Raw genomic sequence first — 18,259 nt, forward strand, 5'->3', positions numbered from 1 at the left:
GAGCATAAATGCTACCTGAAACCACCCCCAAAAGCAATATGGCTCTGCATTGGCTTTCTTGTAAATGCACCCCTTTTTTTCAGCCGTACCACAATACTGTATAAACATAAGGACCAACATGCGCGGGAAATTGTTGAAGCTCTTTTAATTCACCGGGGACTTGACAATTGCATCTGCAAACCTTCCGTCGCGCTAACACAAAAAGAAATTGACTATCTTAACAGTTGAGTACGCTAAGTGTAGGGTGCGATTGTGTTTTGTTTTTTTGTTTGTTTTTTTACTATCATCACTGATGCTGTTCTATCTGTTGATTGTGCTCCTTTTCGCCTATTTATTGCGTGCGAGCAATAAAGCCTTTTAGTCGCAAGTCAGCGCTGTGTTTGTCTCTGCCTTGTCCCGTCCTTCGTGCGCTGTGCCTTCAGTTTGGACGAAATATGTGCTCTACAGACTAGCAACACACACTGGTCAGCAATACTGGCCTGTAGTTTTCAACTTGGCATCGAGGACCATTTTTGTGTACTGGCACAATGTTCGCCATTTCCCATTCGTCAGGCAGAGCACTTGAAGATAGTGACACACTGAACAGGACAACAAGAAATTTGGCTATAACGGGGGCACGCATTTTAAGCACATGACATGGAATGTAGTCGAGACCAGTGGTTGAATTAACTTTTATTTCCTGCGGGAGTTTCAGGACACCTTCGTAAGAAATAATTACATCTGACATACTATCAGGGCAATCGGGGATCGGCCCAGCTGTGCTGTAATCGGTACGTGCAGAACACATGGATCTAAAGTAACTATTCGAACGATTAGCTTTTTCTGTATCGTCAGAAATTAGGCCTTCTGGAGACGAGATCGGGGGAATGGAGCTTTCTTCTCCAGTGGATTTTACATACTTCCATATTTCTTTTGCATCATGTTTCAGCTTGCGACTTAGCAAGGCATTGAAGGCATCCTTGGTGTGCTTTACCTTTGATTGGATCCTTCTTCTGACCTCGTCTAATTGGCTATATGTTTCGTCATCCTTTGTGCTAATGTACCGTCGGAAAAGACGGCCTCTTTGATTCAGCAGGCGCTTCATCTCAGCAGTGAACCATGGTTTGCCATGTCTTTGTTTACACGTTAAGAATTTGGATGGCACGTGCTTGTCGATTAAAGAAAGTAGTTTGTTCCTAAACAACACCCAGCACAACAATCAGTCATGGCAGCATGGCGGCATTAGCAAAATCAAACTAGTAGCACACGGAAAAGGTCTCATTGAACAAGGTGTGAACTTCAGTGGAACAAACAGCTAGAATGGATGTCAATGACCGTGGGGGATTCCCCTAAACATTTGACCAACACAGTTCCCACTCCGAGTTATTGATCAATTCGCTCTCGCCCTACCATATGCTTGCCGTCCCGGTTAGGTCAATTGGTAGAGCGACTGCTCCGGTGTAGCGGTGGTCCCGGGTTCGAACCCCGGACCAGGACGAATTTTTCTTTAACTGCGAAGTTTCTAAGAAAGCTGTATAGCCTTCCTTTGTAGCCGTACGGCTGCGCTTGGGTGGATGTCAATGCGTAATTAGTCCCTTATTACAAACAGCTAGGAAGGTTGGCACGGCATTTGTGCAGTGCAGTGAAACAAAACACAAGTCCATTAGGAGAGAGCAACAAAACTCTCAACTGAAGGTTTAATGAAAAACTTGCACTGCATACATACAGCAACCGTGTAGAAATAATCCACAAAGGCACAATCAAACAAGCTATGAATGCAACCAGGGCATCTCAAGGGGCACGACCGGCACATGTCCGAGAGCAATGGGTGACAGTAATGGTGGATTCACATTACGGACCATTGACCCGTAGACCAGGAGTCACATGCATGGTGCACAATGTTGGTGAATGTAGCATGGTGAAAGACTATGGGCATGCCTAGTCCACTTACCACCGCCACATATACCGCCACATACCACCGCCACATAAAATATGAAATCCTGCCAGTCTTAGCTTTACATGAACACAGACTTTTAATGAGTTTCAAAAGTGCTTCGCGGAGCAATGAAAATTATGTTGGTAATTTGGCAGAACTTGCAAAAAACACCCATATTCCACAAACCTGAAATAAATAAATGTGGCTAGTTCCTACACCTAGAGCATATTACTCACAACAGTCTATCTCGTATACGCTGCCAGTGCTATTAAATAACTTAAACAAAGAAATGTTTGACCCTTTTCAGCATTCAAATACCGTTATTAAGAAATTTTTTCTGAACAAGTTTGTGTCATGACGCTGCATGTATTTTTATGTTGGTACTTTTTGCTTTTTTTTTCAAGGTGTGTTATTTTCTTTTGTGCTATAATGTATAGCGCAGAATTTATTGCCGCTTGTTTGTTGCAATGCCAGCGTGAAAAAAGGGGGCAGGACCTCTGTCAAGCTTTCGAGCTTTTAGTCCTGTCTCCTTCTCTAATATAGAGAAAATAAAAGGCTGATTGATTGACATCAGCAGTAATCAGATTAAACATTTGGGTCAGGCAAGGCCCTCATCGAGCGGAAGTGGGACATCACATGACGCCTGATCTGGAGACTCATGGTCCGTCACGTGAATCGACCTTAAAGGGCCACTGACCAGGGTCCGGACATTTTTGAAAAACAAACCCACTGCATAGATGAGGCATCGAAGATAACCTCTGCAAAATACTAGAGCCATGCGCGCCCCGAAAAGCTGCGAAAATTCAAATCAAAGCCCGCTCGTCCTTTCCTTGAACAAAAACGGCCCGCCCCACTACTCTGAACCCCGTTGACGTCATGGGTGGTTACTTTCGCTGAAGGCACTCCATTGATGCATCATTCTGACTGACGGGAGAAGGTTGGGCGTAGCCTTGGCGTCGCGTCGTCTGCACAACGCTTTCCGCAGCGCCTTCTGTTCTGGCCCATGCCTAAAACCCGCATGAAGGAACAAAAAAAAACTGCGGAGGGAGCGTGCGGCGACAGCCTTGAGCCCTAGCCATAAAAAGTAAAAAATAGTAAAACTGAGGGAGTTGGTTCGCACCTCCCCCGTGATCACGTCACGAGACGCTCTGCGTGCGCGCTCCTTTCTCAGTTTCTTTTCTTCTATGCAAGCCCCCCAAAACAAGGTTTTAATTACTAGTGCAGCAGAGCCTTTCCCTCGCTCGCCCACTTGAGCGCTCCGCACACACACGGCTTATCTCATGCATCTTGCGTACGTCTTGACTCACATGGGCTTCGGAGCGGAGAAAAGACACAAACACACAGAACACAAACACGCATGAAGAAAAGCAAATGGGCGGTTGCCGGGCCCGCACTTCCCCGTGTGTTTCGAACAGAACCGACTTCCGCCCCTCCGCTCGTGAAGCGGTGGGGAGGCCTAAAAAAAATGAAAAGATGGCTCGCTAACCGGGAATGACAAACAGATGTATGGAAGGATGCGCTCGCTAACAAGTCTAGGTGGTCGAGCAGATCGCGCCTCTCGATCGTTCAGTGTGTGCGCCCGCAGCGCCCCCCCCCCTCCCCTCGAACAGACCAAGCAGCAAAAACCAAGAAAAGAATTCTATTGAAGGTGGGGCCATGACGTAGCCCTGTGACGCACTCCACAGACACCATGCCTCCGGCTTACATCGGAGAACGAAGGGGTGATTTTGCCTTGCCGAGCCTACTCGACGAGGAGCGGGAGAGAAAAATTTCGAGGAGGGAACGGAAGGAGAGGAGGCTCGCTCAAAGAGAGGTAGAGAGTGTTTGCCACCCGAGGGTGGGCAGGGGCCCTGTAAGGGGAGACAAGGGTCTAAAACAGACCTTTCAATTAGTGCCTACAATCTCAATAATTTCGCACACAGATGTGTTTTTGTCTTCTGATTCCAAAAATGAAGCCATATTTGAGCTGATGGTCTTAGATAAAAAGTTATCTTAAATTCTAGAGTGTCATTAGGTAATTTCTTATGCAGCTTTAATGAACTTTCTCATTGCATTTTATTGCTTTTAATTACATGAATTGATAGCCAGAGAATTCCCATACCCGATAACATTCTTACTTTTTTTGTTCAGGCCATGTATAGATAGGAATTTACAAATAGCTTAACGAGTTGCTGCGTTAAATACATCCTTTTACTCGAGAGTAAAAGGTTTAAATACCTTTTACTCTCGACGTACTATATCAGGATGACATGCTTTTAGAGAAAAACGAAGGATGTCACCACGTATGGGAACTATCTGGCTGTCAATTCATGTAAATAAAAGCAACAAAATGCAATGAGAAAGTTTATTAAAGTAGCGTAAGAAATTACCTAATTACATTCTAGACTTTGTAAGATTTAAGACCACCAGCTCGATTATGATTACATATTTAGAATCAGAAAAGAGAAACGCATCAGTGTGCAAAATTTCATGAGATTCTAGCCATAAATAAAAAATTGGTTTTTAGACCCTTGTCCCCCCTCAAGCAGGCAAACGGAGCATGCCAGACGAACAGAGTGAGGCTCCATTACACTTTGCCACGCAGCCATTATCGGCCTGTGCCCGAAGTCTGAGCAAAAATGATGACTGACTCAGGAGACATGACTGATTCCCCCCTCAGGGATCGCATGCTAGTTTCTCGGCCACCCGAAGCTTGGCCGAGCGGCTGCGTGGGTTCTGCTCCACCTCGGCGGCCGAGGGCAGCTGCAGGGGCCCCAGGGGCTGCCAGAGACGCTTCCTCTCGACCATCATCTCATCCTCGCTGTGCCACACAGCTGCGTTCCGGTGCCGCTGGGCAATGGAACGGGCCACCGGCTCGTCAGCATCCACGCCCTGCACACAGAGCAAGGGTCACCGCAGGCTGTCTACAGAATGGGATAGCAGCGCTTCCGAGTTGTCCCGAGCATTGAAAAAGTTGCAGCCCTGGTAGACTCAAGAGATACATTTCACGGTAGGGGACACCTGCTGAGCCCCTGGCACTGACTTGGGCATAACACGGAGTGTGATCACCCTGCTGGGTGCCTGGCAAGCAACACTCCCAACTTTACACCATCCTGTATGTGTCACTGAAATTGGCACTACAGCCCCGCAGCGAAACCTTCTACAGCAAGCGTGGCTTGGCCCGTGACAGCATCCATGCAGCACACCAAAAAGGATAGACTCTTGGCCACATGGCTCCGTGAAATGCACACTGCCTCCCATCTTTTCTGTGAAAATTCACTTTACAATGGCGGGACAGGCTTACATTCAGGAAATAGTTGAGTGCTATGCTGGCTTCGTCTAGCTACAGCAGACAGGCGTGAGTGATCTGTGGGCACATTTGGCATGCTGTTTGTCGACAGCATTGCACCGAATCTGTTAGAAAAGTATTGAGCTCCTGTATCTTACCGGTACTCACTGGTAACGTCGAGGCTAACAAAGAGGGTTCAGCTTATCTTAAGGACCAGCGGTTATCTTCTCTTTGCATCACATGCCCTGCCCAAGTCCACTTCTTCCTCTTGATTTCGATTAGGATGCCATTAACCTGCGTTTGTTCCCTCACCCACTCCGCCCGCTTCCGGTCTCTTAACGTTACACCTATCATTTCTATTTCCATAGCTCGCTGCGTTGTCCTTAAACACACCTGTAAATCAATTAATAATCACACCACGAGCTTTAAATTTTTACTGCTTGGTCATGGGGCCTTAGGCGTTGTAAAAACACCGAGCAAAAAAATCTACGACCGAAAAAAAAATCCAGGGCCGAAAGGGTTAAGGGTAACGGAGTGATTCCAAGAGAAGGCAAACGTAGCAGGGGACGGCAGAAAGTTGGGTGGGCGGATGAGATTAAGAAATTTGCGGGGATACGGTGACTCAGCGAGCGTACTGAGTCAATAGAGACGCGTGATTTTCTTGAAATAACCGTGCTATGCTCAGATTCATTTCTCGAGCAGACGGGTACGACAGACGAAATCTTCCGCTCCGTTGCCGCAGCGAGCGTACTGAGCCAAGAGAGACGCGTGATTTTCTTGAAATAAGCGTGCTATGCTCAGATTCACTTGTCGAGCAGACGGGTACGACAGACGAAATCTTCCGCTCCGTGGCCGCACCGAGCGTACTGAGTCAAGAGAGACGCGTGATTTTCTTGAAATAACAGTGCTATGCTCAGATTCACTTCTCGAGCAGGCGGGTACGACAGACTAAATCTTCCGCTCCGTGGCCGCAGCGAGCGTACTAAGTCGAGAGAGACGCGTGATTTTCTTGAAATAAGCGTGCTATGCTCAGATTCACTTCTCGAGCAGACGGGTACGACAGACGAAATCTTCCGCTCCGTGGCCGCAGCGAGCGTACTGAGTCAAGAGAGACGCGTGATTTTATTCAAATAACAGTGCTATGCTCAGATTCACTTCTCGAGCAGGCGCGTACGACAGACTAAATCTTCCGCTCCGTGGCCGCAGCGAGCGTACTGAGTCAAGAGAGACGCGTGATGTTCTTGAAATAAGCGTGCTATGCTCAGATTCACTTGTCCGGCAGACGGGTACGACAGACGAAATCTTCCGCTCCGTGGCCGCAGCGAGCGTACTAAGTCGAGAGAGACGCGTGACTTTCTTGAAATAAGCGTGCTATGCTCAGATTCACTTGTCGAGCAGACGGGTACGACAGACGAAATCTTCCCCTACGTGGCCGCAGCGAGCATACTAAGTCAAGAGAGACGCGTGATTTTCTTGAAATAACCGTGCTATGCGCAGATTCACTTCTCGAGCAGGCGGGTACGACAGACGAAATCTTCCGCTCCGTGGCCGCAGCGAGCGTACTGAGTCAAGAGAGACGCGTGATTTTCTTGAAATAACCGTGCTATGCTCAGATTCACTTCTCGAGCAGGCGGGTACGACGGACGAAATCTGCCGCTCCGTGGCCGCAGTGAGCGTACTAAGTCAAGAGAGACGCGTGATTTTCTTGAAATAACCGTGCTATGCTCAGATTCACTTCTCGAGCAGGCAGGTACGACAGACGAAATCTTCCGCTCCGTGGCCGCAGCGAGCGTACTGAGTCAAGAGAGACGCGTGATTTTCTTGAAATAACCGTGCTATGCTCAGATTCACTTCTCGAGCAGACGGGTACGACAGACGAAATCTGCCGCTTCGTGGCCGCAGCGAGCGTACAAAGTCGAGAGAGACGCGTGATTTTCTTGAAATAAGCGTCCTATGCCCGGATTCACTTCTCGAGCAGGCGGGTACTACAGACGAAATCTGCCGCTCCGTGGCCGCAGTGAGCGTACTGAGTCAAGAGACGCGTGATTTTCTTGAAATAACCGTGCTATGCCCAGATTCACTTCTCGAGCAGGCGGGTTCGACAGACGAAATCTGCCGCTCCGTGGCCGCAGTGAGCGTACTGAGTCAAGAGAGACGCGTGATTTTCTTGAAATAACCGTGCTATGCTCAGATTCACTACTCGAGCAGGCGGGTACGACAGACGAAATCTGCCGCTCCGTGGCCGCAGTGAGCGTACTGAGTCAAGAGAGACGCGTGATTTTCTTGAAATAACCGTGCTATGCTCAGATTCAGTTCTCGAGCAGGCGGGTACGACAGACTAAATCTGCCGCTCCGTGGCCGCAGTGAGCGTACTAAGGCAAGAGAGACGCGTGATTTTCTTGAAATAACCGTGCTATGCTCAGATTCACTTCTCGAGCAGGCGGGTACGACAGACGAAATCTTCCGCTCCGTGGCCACAGCGAGCGTACTGAGTCAAGAGAGACGCGTAATTTTCTTGAAATAACCGTGCTATGCTCACATTCACTTCTCGAGCAGGCGGGTACGACAGACGAAATATTTCGCTCGGTGGCTGCACCGAGCATACAAAGTCGAGAAAGACGCGTGAACTTCTTGAAATAAGCATCCTATGCTCAGATTCACTTCTCGAGCAGGCGGGTACGACAGACGAAATCTGCCGCTCCGTGGCCGCAGTGAGCGTACTGAGTCAAGAGAGACGCGTGATTTTCTTGACATAACCGTGCTATGCTCAGATTCACTTCTCGAGCAGGCGGGTACGATAGACGAAATCTTCCGCTCCGTTGCCGCAGCGAGCGTACTGAGTCAAGAGAGACGCGTGATTTTCTGGAAATAAGCGTGCTATGCTCAGATTCACTTGTCAAACAGACGGGTACGACAGACGAAATCTTCCGCTCCGTGGCCGCAGCGAGCGTACTGAGTCAAGAGAGACGCGTGATTTTCTTGAAATAAGCGTGCTATGCTCAGATTCACTTGTCGAGCAGACGGGTACGACAGACGAAATATTCCGCTCCGTGGCCGGAGCGAGCTTACTGAGTCAAGAGAGACGCGTGATTTTCTTGAAATAACCTTGCCATGCTCAGATTCACTTCTCGAGCAGGCGGGTACGACAGTCGAAATCTTCCGCTCCGTGGCCGCAGCGAGCGTACTAAGTCGAGAGAGACGCGTGATTTTCTTCAAATAAGCGTGCTATGCACAGATTCACTTCTCGAGCAGAGGGGTACGACAGACGAAATCTTCCGCTCCGTGGCCGCAGCGAGCTTACTGAGTCAAGAGAGACGCGTGATTTTCTTGAAATAACAGTGCTATGCTCAGATTCACTTCTCGAGCAGGCGGATACGACAGACGAAATCTTCCGCTCCGTGGCCGCAGCGAGCGTACTAAGTCGAGAGAGACGCGTGATTTTCTTCAAATAAGCGTGCTATGCACAGATTCACTTCTCGAGCAGAGGGGTACGACAGACGAAATCTTCCGCTCCGTGGCCGCAGCGAGCGTACTGAGTCAAGAGAGACGCGTGATTTTCTTGAAATAACCTTGCTATGCTCAGATTCACTTCTCGAGCAGGCGGGTACGACAGTCGAAATCTTCCGATCCGTGGCCGCAGCGAGCGTACTGAGTCAAGAGAGACGCGTGATTTTCACGAAATAAGCGTGCTATGCTCAGATTCACTTGTCGAGCAGACGGGTACGACAGACGAAATCTTCCGCTCCGTGGCCGCAGCGAGCGCACTAAGTCGAGAGAGACACGTGATTTTCTTGAAATAAGCGTGCTATGCTCAGATTCACTTGTCGAACAGACGGGTACGACAGACGAAATCTGCCGCTGCATGGCCGCAGCGAGCGTACTGAGTCAAGAGAGACGCGTGATTTTCTTGAAATAACCGTGCTATGCTCAGATTCACTTCTCGAGCAGACGGGTATGACAGACGAAATCTGCCGCTTCGTAGCCGCAGCGAGCGTACAGAGTCGAGAGAGACGCGTGATTTTCTTGAAAAAAGCGTCCTATGCTCAGATTCACTTCTCGAGCAGACGGGTACGACAGACGAAATCTGCCGCTCCGTGGCCGCAGTGAGCGTACTGAGTCAAGAGAGACGCATGATTTTCTTGAAATAACCGTGGTATGCCCACATTCACTTCTCGAGCAGGCGGGTACGACAGACGAAATCTGCCGCTCCGAGGCCGCAGTGAGCGTACTGAGTCAAGAGAGACGCGTGATTTTCTTGAAATAACCGTGCTATGCTCACATTCACTTCTTGAGAAGGCGGGTACGACAGACGAAATCTTCCGCTCCGTGGCCGCAGCGAGTGTACTGAGTCAAGAGAGACGCGTGATTTTCTTGAAACAAGCGTGCTATGCTCAGACTCACTTGTCGAGCATGCAGACGGGTACGACAGACGAAATCTTCCCCTCCGTTGCCGCAGCGAGCGTACTGAGTCAAGAGAGACGCGTGATTTTCTTCAAATAAGCGTGCTATGCTCAGACTCACTTTTCGAGCAGACGGGTACGACAGACGAAATCTTCCGCTCCGTGGCCGCAGTGAGCGTACTAAGTCAAGAGAGACGCGTGATTATCTTTAAATAACCTTGCTATGTTCAGATTCACTTCTCGAGCAGGCGGGTACGAGAGACGAAATCTTCCGCTCCGTGGCCGCAGCGAGCGTACTGAGTCAAGAGAGACGCGTGATTTTCTTGAAATAACCGTGCTATGCGCAGATCCACTTCTCGAGCATGCGGGTACGACAGACGAAATCTTCCGCTCCGTGGCCGCAGCGAGCGTACTGAGTCAAGAGAGACGCGTGATTTTCTTGAAATAACCGTGCTATGCTCAGATTCACTTCTCGAGCAGGCGGGTACGACGGACGAAATCTGCCGCTCCGTGGCCGCAGTGAGCGTACTAAGTCAAGAGAGACGCGTGATTTTCTTGAAATAACCGTGCTATGCTCAGATTCACTTCTCGAGCAGGCAGGTACGACAGACGAAATCTTCCGCTCCGTGGCCGCAGCGAGCGTACTGAGTCAAGAGAGACGCGTGATTTTCTTGAAATAACCGTGCTATGCACACATTCACTTCTCGAGCAGGCGGGTACGACAGACGAAATATTCCGCTCGGTGGCCGCAGCGAGCATACAAAGTCGAGAGAGACGCGTGAACTTCTTGAAATAAGCATCCTATGCTCAGATTCACTTCTCGAGCAGGCGGGTACGACAGACGAAATCTGCCGCTCCGTGGCCGCAGTGAGCGTACTGAGTCAAGAGAGACGCGTGATTTTCTTGAAATAACCGTGCTATGCTCAGATTCACTTCTCGAGCAGGCGGGTACGACAGACGAAATCTGCCGCTCCGTGGCCGCAGTGAGCGTACTGAGTCAAGAGAGACGCGTGATTTTCTTGAAATAACCGTGCTATGCTCAGATTCACTTCTCGAGCAGACGGGTACGACAGACGAAATCTGCCGCTTCGTGGCCGCAGCGAGTGTACAAAGTCGAGAGAGACGCGTGATTTTCTTGAAATAAGCGTCCTATGCCCGGATTCACTTCTCGAGCAGGCGGGTACTACAGACGAAATCTGCCGCTCCGTGGCCGCAGTGAGCGTACTGAGTCAAGAGAGACGCGTGATTTTCTTGAAATAACCGTGCTATGCCCAGATTCACTTCTCGAGCAGGCGGGTACGACAGACCAAATCAGCCGCAACGTGGCCGCAGTGAGCGTACTGAGTCAAGAGAGACGCGTGATTTTCTTGAAATAACCGTGCTATGCTCAGATTCACTACTCGAGCAGGCGGGTACGACAGACGAAATCTTCCGCTCCGTGGCCGCAGCGAGCGTACTGAGTCAAGAGAGACGCGTGATTTTCTTGAAATAACCGTGCTATGCTCAGATTCACTACTCGAGCAGGCGGGTACGACAGACGAAATCTGCCGCTCAGTGGCCGCAGTGAGCGTACTGAGTCAAGAGAGACGCGTGATTTTCTTGAAATAACCGTGCTATGCTCAGATTCAGTTCTCGAGCAGGCGGGTACGACAGACTAAATCTGCCGCTCCGTGGCCGCAGTGAGCGTACTAAGGCAAGAGAGACGCGTGATTTTCTTGAAATAACCGTGCTATGCTCAGATTCACTTCTCGAGCAGGCGGGTACGACAGACGAAATCTTCCGCTCCGTGGCCACAGCGAGCGTACTGAGTCAAGAGAGACGCGTGATTTTCTTGAAATAACCGTGCTATGCTCACATTCACTTCTCGAGCAGGCGGGTACGACAGACGAAATATTTCGCTCGGTGGCCGCAGCGAGCATACAAAGTCGAGAGAGACGCGTGAACTTCTTGAAATAAGCATCCTATGCTCAGATTCACTTCTCGAGCAGGCGGGTACGACAGACGAAATCTGCCGCTCCGTGGCCGCAGTGAGCGTACTGAGTCAAGAGAGACGCGTGATTTTCTTGAAATAACCGTGCTATGCTCAGATTCACTTCTCGAGCAGGCGGGTACAACAGTCGAAATCTTCCGATCCGTGGCCGCAGCGAGCGTACTGAGTCAAGAGAGACGCGTGATTTTCACGAAATAAGCGTGCTATGCTCAGATTCACTTGTCGAGCAGACGGGTACGACAGACGAAATCTTCCGCTCCGTGGCCGCAGCGAGCGTACTAAGTCGAGAGAGACACGTGATTTTCTTGAAATAAGCGTGCTATGCTCAGATTCACTTGTCGAACAGACGGGTACGACAGACGAAATCTGCCGCTGCATGGCCGCAGCGAGCGTACTGAGTCAAGAGAGACGCGTGATTTTCTTGAAATAACCGTGCTATGCTCAGATTCACTTCTCGAGCAGACGGGTATGACAGACGAAATCTGCCGCTTCGTAGTCGCAGCGAGCGTACAGAGTCGAGAGAGACGCGTGATTTTCTTGAAAAAAGCGTCCTATGCTCAGATTCACTTCTCGAGCAGACGGGTACGACAGACGAAATCTGCCGCTCCGTGGCCGCAGTGAGCGTACTGAGTCAAGAGAGACGCATGATTTTCTTGAAATAACCGTGGTATGCCCACATTCACTTCTCGAGCAGGCGGGTACGACAGACGAAATCTGCCGCTCCGAGGCCGCAGTGAGCGTACTGAGTCAAGAGAGACGCGTGATTTTCTTGAAATAACCGTGCTATGCTCACATTCACTTCTTGAGAAGGCGGGTACGACAGACGAAATCTTCCGCTCCGTGGCCGCAGCGAGTGTACTGAGTCAAGAGAGACGCGTGATTTTCTTGAAACAAGCGTGCTATGCTCAGACTCACTTGTCGAGCATGCAGACGGGTACGACAGACGAAATCTTCCCCTCCGTTGCCGCAGCGAGCGTACTGAGTCAAGAGAGACGCGTGATTTTCTTCAAATAAGCGTGCTATGCTCAGACTCACTTTTCGAGCAGACGGGTACGACAGACGAAATCTTCCGCTCCGTGGCCGCAGTGAGCGTACTAAGTCAAGAGAGACGCGTGATTATCTTTAAATAACCTTGCTATGCTCAGATTCACTTCTCGAGCAGGCGGGTACGAGAGACGAAATCTTCCGCTCCGTGGCCGCAGCGAGCGTACTGAGTCAAGAGAGACGCGTGATTTTCTTGAAATAACCGTGCTATGCGCAGATCCACTTCTCGAGCAGGCGGGTACGACAGACGAAATCTTCCGCTCCGTGGCCGCAGCGAGCGTACTGAGTCATGAGAGAGGCGTGATTTTCTTGAAATAACCGTGCTATGCTCAGATTCACTTCTCGAGCAGGCGGGTACGACGGACGAAATCTGCCGCTCCATGGCCGCAGTGAGCGTACTAAGTCAAGAGAGACGCGTGATTTTCTTGAAATAACCGTGCTATGCTCAGATTCACTTCTCGAGCAGGCAGGTACGACAGACGAAATCTTCCGCTCCGTGGCCGCAGCGAGCGTACTGAGTCAAGAGAGACGCGTGATTTTCTTGAAATAACCGTGCTATGCACACATTCACTTCTCGAGCAGGCGGGTACGACAGACGAAATATTCCGCTCGGTGGCCGCAGCGAGCATACAAAGTCGAGAGAGACGCGTGAACTTCTTGAAATAAGCATCCTATGCTCAGATTCACTTCTCGAGCAGGCGGGTACGACAGACGAAATCTGCCGCTCCGTGGCCGCAGTGAGCGTACTGAGTCAAGAGAGACGCGTGATTTTCTTGAAATAACCGTGCTATGCTCAGATTCACTTCTCGAGCAGGCGGGTACGACAGACGAAACCTGCCGCTCCGTGGCCGCAGTGAGCGTACTGAGTCAAGAGAGACGCGTGATTTTCTTGAAATAACCGTGCTATGCTCAGATTCACTTCTCGAGCAGGCGGGTACGACAGACGAAATCTGCCGCTCCCTGGCCGCTGTGAGCGTACTGAGTCAAGAGAGACGCGTGATTTTCTTGAAATAACCGTGCTATGCTCAGATTCACTTCTGGAGCAGACGGGTACGACAGACGAAATCTGCCGCTTCGTGGCCGCAGCGAGCGTACAAAGTCGAGAGAGACGCGTGATTTTCTTGAAATAAGCGTCCTATGCCCGGATTCACTTCTCGAGCAGGCGGGTACTACAGACGAAATCTGCCGCTCCGTGGCCGCAGTGAGCGTACTGAGTCAAGAGAGACGCGTGATTTTCTTGAAATAACCGTGCTATGCCCAGATTCACTTCTCGAGCAGGCGGGTACGACAGACCAAATCAGCCGCAACGTGGCCGCAGTGAGCGTACTGAGTCAAGAGAGACGCGTGATTTTCTTGAAATAACCGTGCTATGCTCAGATTCACTACTCGAGCAGGCGGGTACGACAGACGAAATCTTCCGCTCCGTGGCCGCAGCGAGCGTACTAAGTCAAAAGAGACACGTGATTTTCTTGAAATAACCGTGCTATGCTCAGATTCACTTCTCGAGCAGGCGGGTTCGACAGACGAAATCTGCCGCTCCGTGGCCGCAGTGAGCGTACTGAGTCAAGAGAGACGCGTGATTTTCTTGAAATAACCGTGCTATGCTCAGATTCACTACTCGAGCAGGCGGGTACGACAGACGAAATCTGCCGCTCCGTGGCCGCAGTGAGCGTACTGAGTCAAGAGAGACGCGTGATTTTCTTGAAATAACCGTGCTATGCTCAGATTCAGTTCTCGAGCAGGCGGGTACGACAGACTAAATCTGCCGCTCCGTGGCCGCAGTGAGCGTACTAAGGCAAGAGAGACGCGTGATTTTCTTGAAATAACCGTGCTATGCTCAGATTCACTTCTCGAGCAGGCGGGTACGACAGACGAAATCTTCCGCTCCGTGGCCACAGCGAGCGTACTGAGTCAAGAGAGACGCGTGATTTTCTTGAAATAACCGTGCTATGCTCACATTCACTTCTCGAGCAGGCGGGTACGACAGACGAAATATTTCGCTCGGTGGCCGCAGCGAGCATACAAAGTCGAGAGAGACGCGTGAACTTCTTGAAATAAGCATCCTATGCTCAGATTCACTTCTCGAGCAGGCGGGTACGACAGACGAAATCTGCCGCTCCGTGGCCGCAGTGAGCGTACTGAGTCAAGAGAGACGCGTGATTTTCTTGAAATAACCGTGCTATGCTCAGATTCACTTCTCGAGCAGGCGGGTACGACAGACGAAATCTTCCGCTCCGTTGCCGCAGCGAGCGTACTGAGTCAAGAGAGACGCGTGATTTTCTGGAAATAAGCGTGCTATGCTCAGATTCACTTGTCGAGCAGACGGGTACGACAGACGAAATCTTCCGCTCCGTGGCCGCAGCGAGCGTACTGAGTCAAGAGAGACGCGTGATTTTCTTGAAATAAGCGTGCTATGCTCAGATTCACTTGTCGAGCAGACGGGTACGACAGACGAAATATTCCGTTCCGTGGCCGGAGCGAGCTTACTGAGTCAAGAGAGACGCGTGATTTTCTTGAAATAACAGTGCTATGCTCAGATTCACTTCTCTAGCAGGCGGGTACGACAGACGAAATCTTCCGCTCCGTGGCCGCAGCGAGCGTACTAAGTCGAGAGAGACGCGTGATTTTCTTGAAATAAGCGTGCTATGCACAGATTCACTTCTCGAGCAGACGGGTACGACAGACGAAATCTGCCGCTTCGTGGCCGCAGCGAGTGTACAAAGTCGAGAGAGACGCGTGATTTTCTTGAAATAAGCGTCCTATGCCCGGATTCACTTCTCGAGCAGGCGGGTACTACAGACGAAATCTGCCGCTCCGTGGCCGCAGTGAGCGTACTGAGTCAAGAGAGACGCGTGATTTTCTTGAAATAACCGTGCTATGCCCAGATTCACTTCTCGAGCAGGCGGGTACGACAGACCAAATCAGCCGCAACGTGGCCGCAGTGAGCGTACTGAGTCAAGAGAGACGCGTGATTTTCTTGAAATAACCGTGCTATGCTCAGATTCACTACTCGAGCAGGCGGGTACGACAGACGAAATCTTCCGCTCCGTGGCCGCAGCGAGCGTACTAAGTCAAGAGAGACACGTGATTTTCTTGAAATAACCGTGCTATGCTCAGATTCACTTCTCGAGCAGGCGGGTTCGACAGACGAAATCTGCCGCTCCGTGGCCGCAGTGAGCGTACTGAGTCAAGAGAGACGCGTGATTTTCTTGAAATAACCGTGCTATGCTCAGATTCACTACTCGAGCAGGCGGGTACGACAGACGAAATCTGCCGCTCCGTGGCCGCAGTGAGCGTACTGAGTCAAGAGAGACGCGTGATTTTCTTGAAATAACCGTGCTATGCTCAGATTCAGTTCTCGAGCAGGCGGGTACGACAGACTAAATCTGCCGCTCCGTGGCCGCAGTGAACGTACTAAGGCAAGAGAGACGCGTGATTTTCTTGAAATAACCGTGCTATGCTCAGATTCACTTCTCGAGCAGGCGGGTACGACAGACGAAATCTTCCGCTCCGTGGCCACAGCGAGCGTACTGAGTCAAGAGAGACGCGTGATTTTCTTGAAATAACCGTGCTATGCTCACATTAACTTCTCGAGCAGGCGGGTACGACAGACGAAATATTTCGCTCGGTGGCCGCAGCGAGCATACAAAGTCGAGAGAGACGCGTGAACTTCTTGAAATAAGCATCCTATGCTCAGATTCACTTCTCGAGCAGGCGGGTACGACAGACGAAATCTGCCGCTCCGTGGCCGCAGTGAGCGTACTGAGTCAAGAGAGACGCGTGATTTTCTTGAAATAACCGTGCTATGCTCAGATTCACTTCTCGAGCAGGCGGGTACGACAGTCGAAATCTTCCGATCCGTGGCCGCAGCGAGCGTACTGAGTCAAGAGAGACGCGTGATTTTCACGAAATAAGCGTGCTATGCTCAGATTCACTTGTCGAGCAGACGGGTACGACAGACGAAATCTTCCGCTCCGTGGCCGCAGCGAGCGTACTAAGTCGAGAGAGACACGTGATTTTCTTGAAATAAGCGTGCTATGCTCAGATTCACTTGTCGAACAGACGGGTACGACAGACGAAATCTGCCGCTGCATGGCCGCAGCGAGCGTACTGAGTCAAGAGAGACGCGTGATTTTCTTGAAATAACCGTGCTATGCTCAGATTCACTTCTCGAGCAGACGGGTATGACAGACGAAATCTGCCGCTTCGTAGCCGCAGCGAGCGTACAGAGTCGAGAGAGACGCGTGATTTTCATGAAAAAAGCGTCCTATGCTCAGATTCACTTCTCGAGCAGACGGGTACGACAGACGAAATCTGCCGCTCCGTGGCCGCAGTGAGCGTACTGAGTCAAGAGAGACGCATGATTTTCTTGAAATAACCGTGGTATGCCCACATTCACTTCTCGAGCAGGCGGGTACGACAGACGAAATCTGCCGCTCCGAGGCCGCAGTGAGCGTACTGAGTCAAGAGAGACGCGTGATTTTCTTGAAATAACCGTGCTATGCTCACATTCACTTCTTGAGAAGGCGGGTACGACAGACGAAATCTTCCGCTCCGTGGCCGCAGCGAGTGTACTGAGTCAAGAGAGACGCGTGATTTTCTTGAAACAAGCGTGCTATGCTCAGACTCACTTGTCGAGCATGCAGACGGGTACGACAGACGAAATCTTCCCCTCCGTTGCCGCAGCGAGCGTACTGAGTCAAGAGAGACGCGTGATTTTCTTCAAATAAGCGTGCTATGCTCAGACTCACTTTTCGAGCAGACGGGTACGACAGACGAAATCTTCCGCTCCGTGGCCGCAGTGAGCGTACTAAGTCAAGAGAGACGCGTGATTATCTTTAAATAACCTTGCTATGCTCAGATTCACTTCTCGAGCAGGCGGGTACGAGAGACGAAATCTTCCGCTCCGTGGCCGCAGCGAGCGTACTGAGTCAAGAGAGACGCGTGATTTTCTTGAAATAACCGTGCTATGCGCAGATCCACTTCTCGAGCAGGCGGGTACGACGGACGAAATCTTCCGCTCCGTGGCCGCAGCGAGCGTACTGAGTCAAGAGAGACGCGTGATTTTCTTGAAATAACCGTGCTATGCTCAGATTCACTTCTCGAGCAGGCGGGTACGACAGACTAAATCTGCCGCTCCGTGGCCGCAGTGAACGTACTAAGGCAAGAGAGACGCGTGATTTTCTTGAAATAACCGTGCTATGCTCAGATTCACTTCTCGAGCAGGCGGGTACGACAGACGAAATCTTCCGCTCCGTGGCCACAGCGAGCGTACTGAGTCAAGAGAGACGCGTGATTTTCTTGAAATAACCGTGCTATGCTCACATTAACTTCTCGAGCAGGCGGGTACGACAGACGAAATATTTCGCTCGGTGGCCGCAGCGAGCATACAAAGTCGAGAGAGACGCGTGAACTTCTTGAAATAAGCATCCTATGCTCAGATTCACTTCTCGAGCAGGCGGGTACGACAGACGAAATCTGCCGCTCCGTGGCCGCAGTGAGCGTACTGAGTCAAGAGAGACGCGTGATTTTCTTGAAATAACCGTGCTATGCTCAGATTCACTTCTCGAGCAGGCGGGTACGACAGTCGAAATCTTCCGATCCGTGGCCGCAGCGAGCGTACTGAGTCAAGAGAGACGCGT

General features: G+C 50.7%; 1 protein-coding gene across 1 annotated transcript in view; it reads right to left on the reverse strand.

Annotated features, from left to right (window-relative positions):
• Positions 1 to 3,968: 3,968 nt before the first annotated feature.
• Positions 3,969 to 18,259, reverse strand: part of LOC149326781 (12S rRNA N(4)-cytidine methyltransferase METTL15) — a 72,433-nt gene continuing 58,142 nt past the window's right edge. Inside the window, exon 8 of the mRNA XM_089563682.1 lies at positions 3,969 to 4,786. Coding sequence (XP_089419808.1) covers positions 4,571 to 4,786 — 216 coding nt within the window. The 3' untranslated portion in view covers positions 3,969 to 4,570. The remainder of the gene's footprint in view (positions 4,787 to 18,259) is intronic.

Source organism: Amblyomma mixtum, chromosome 10 (genome assembly GCF_055824585.1).
Source record: "Amblyomma mixtum isolate Tamu chromosome 10, ASM5582458v1, whole genome shotgun sequence".
In the NCBI taxonomy this organism is placed as follows: Eukaryota; Metazoa; Arthropoda; class Arachnida; order Ixodida; family Ixodidae; genus Amblyomma; species Amblyomma mixtum.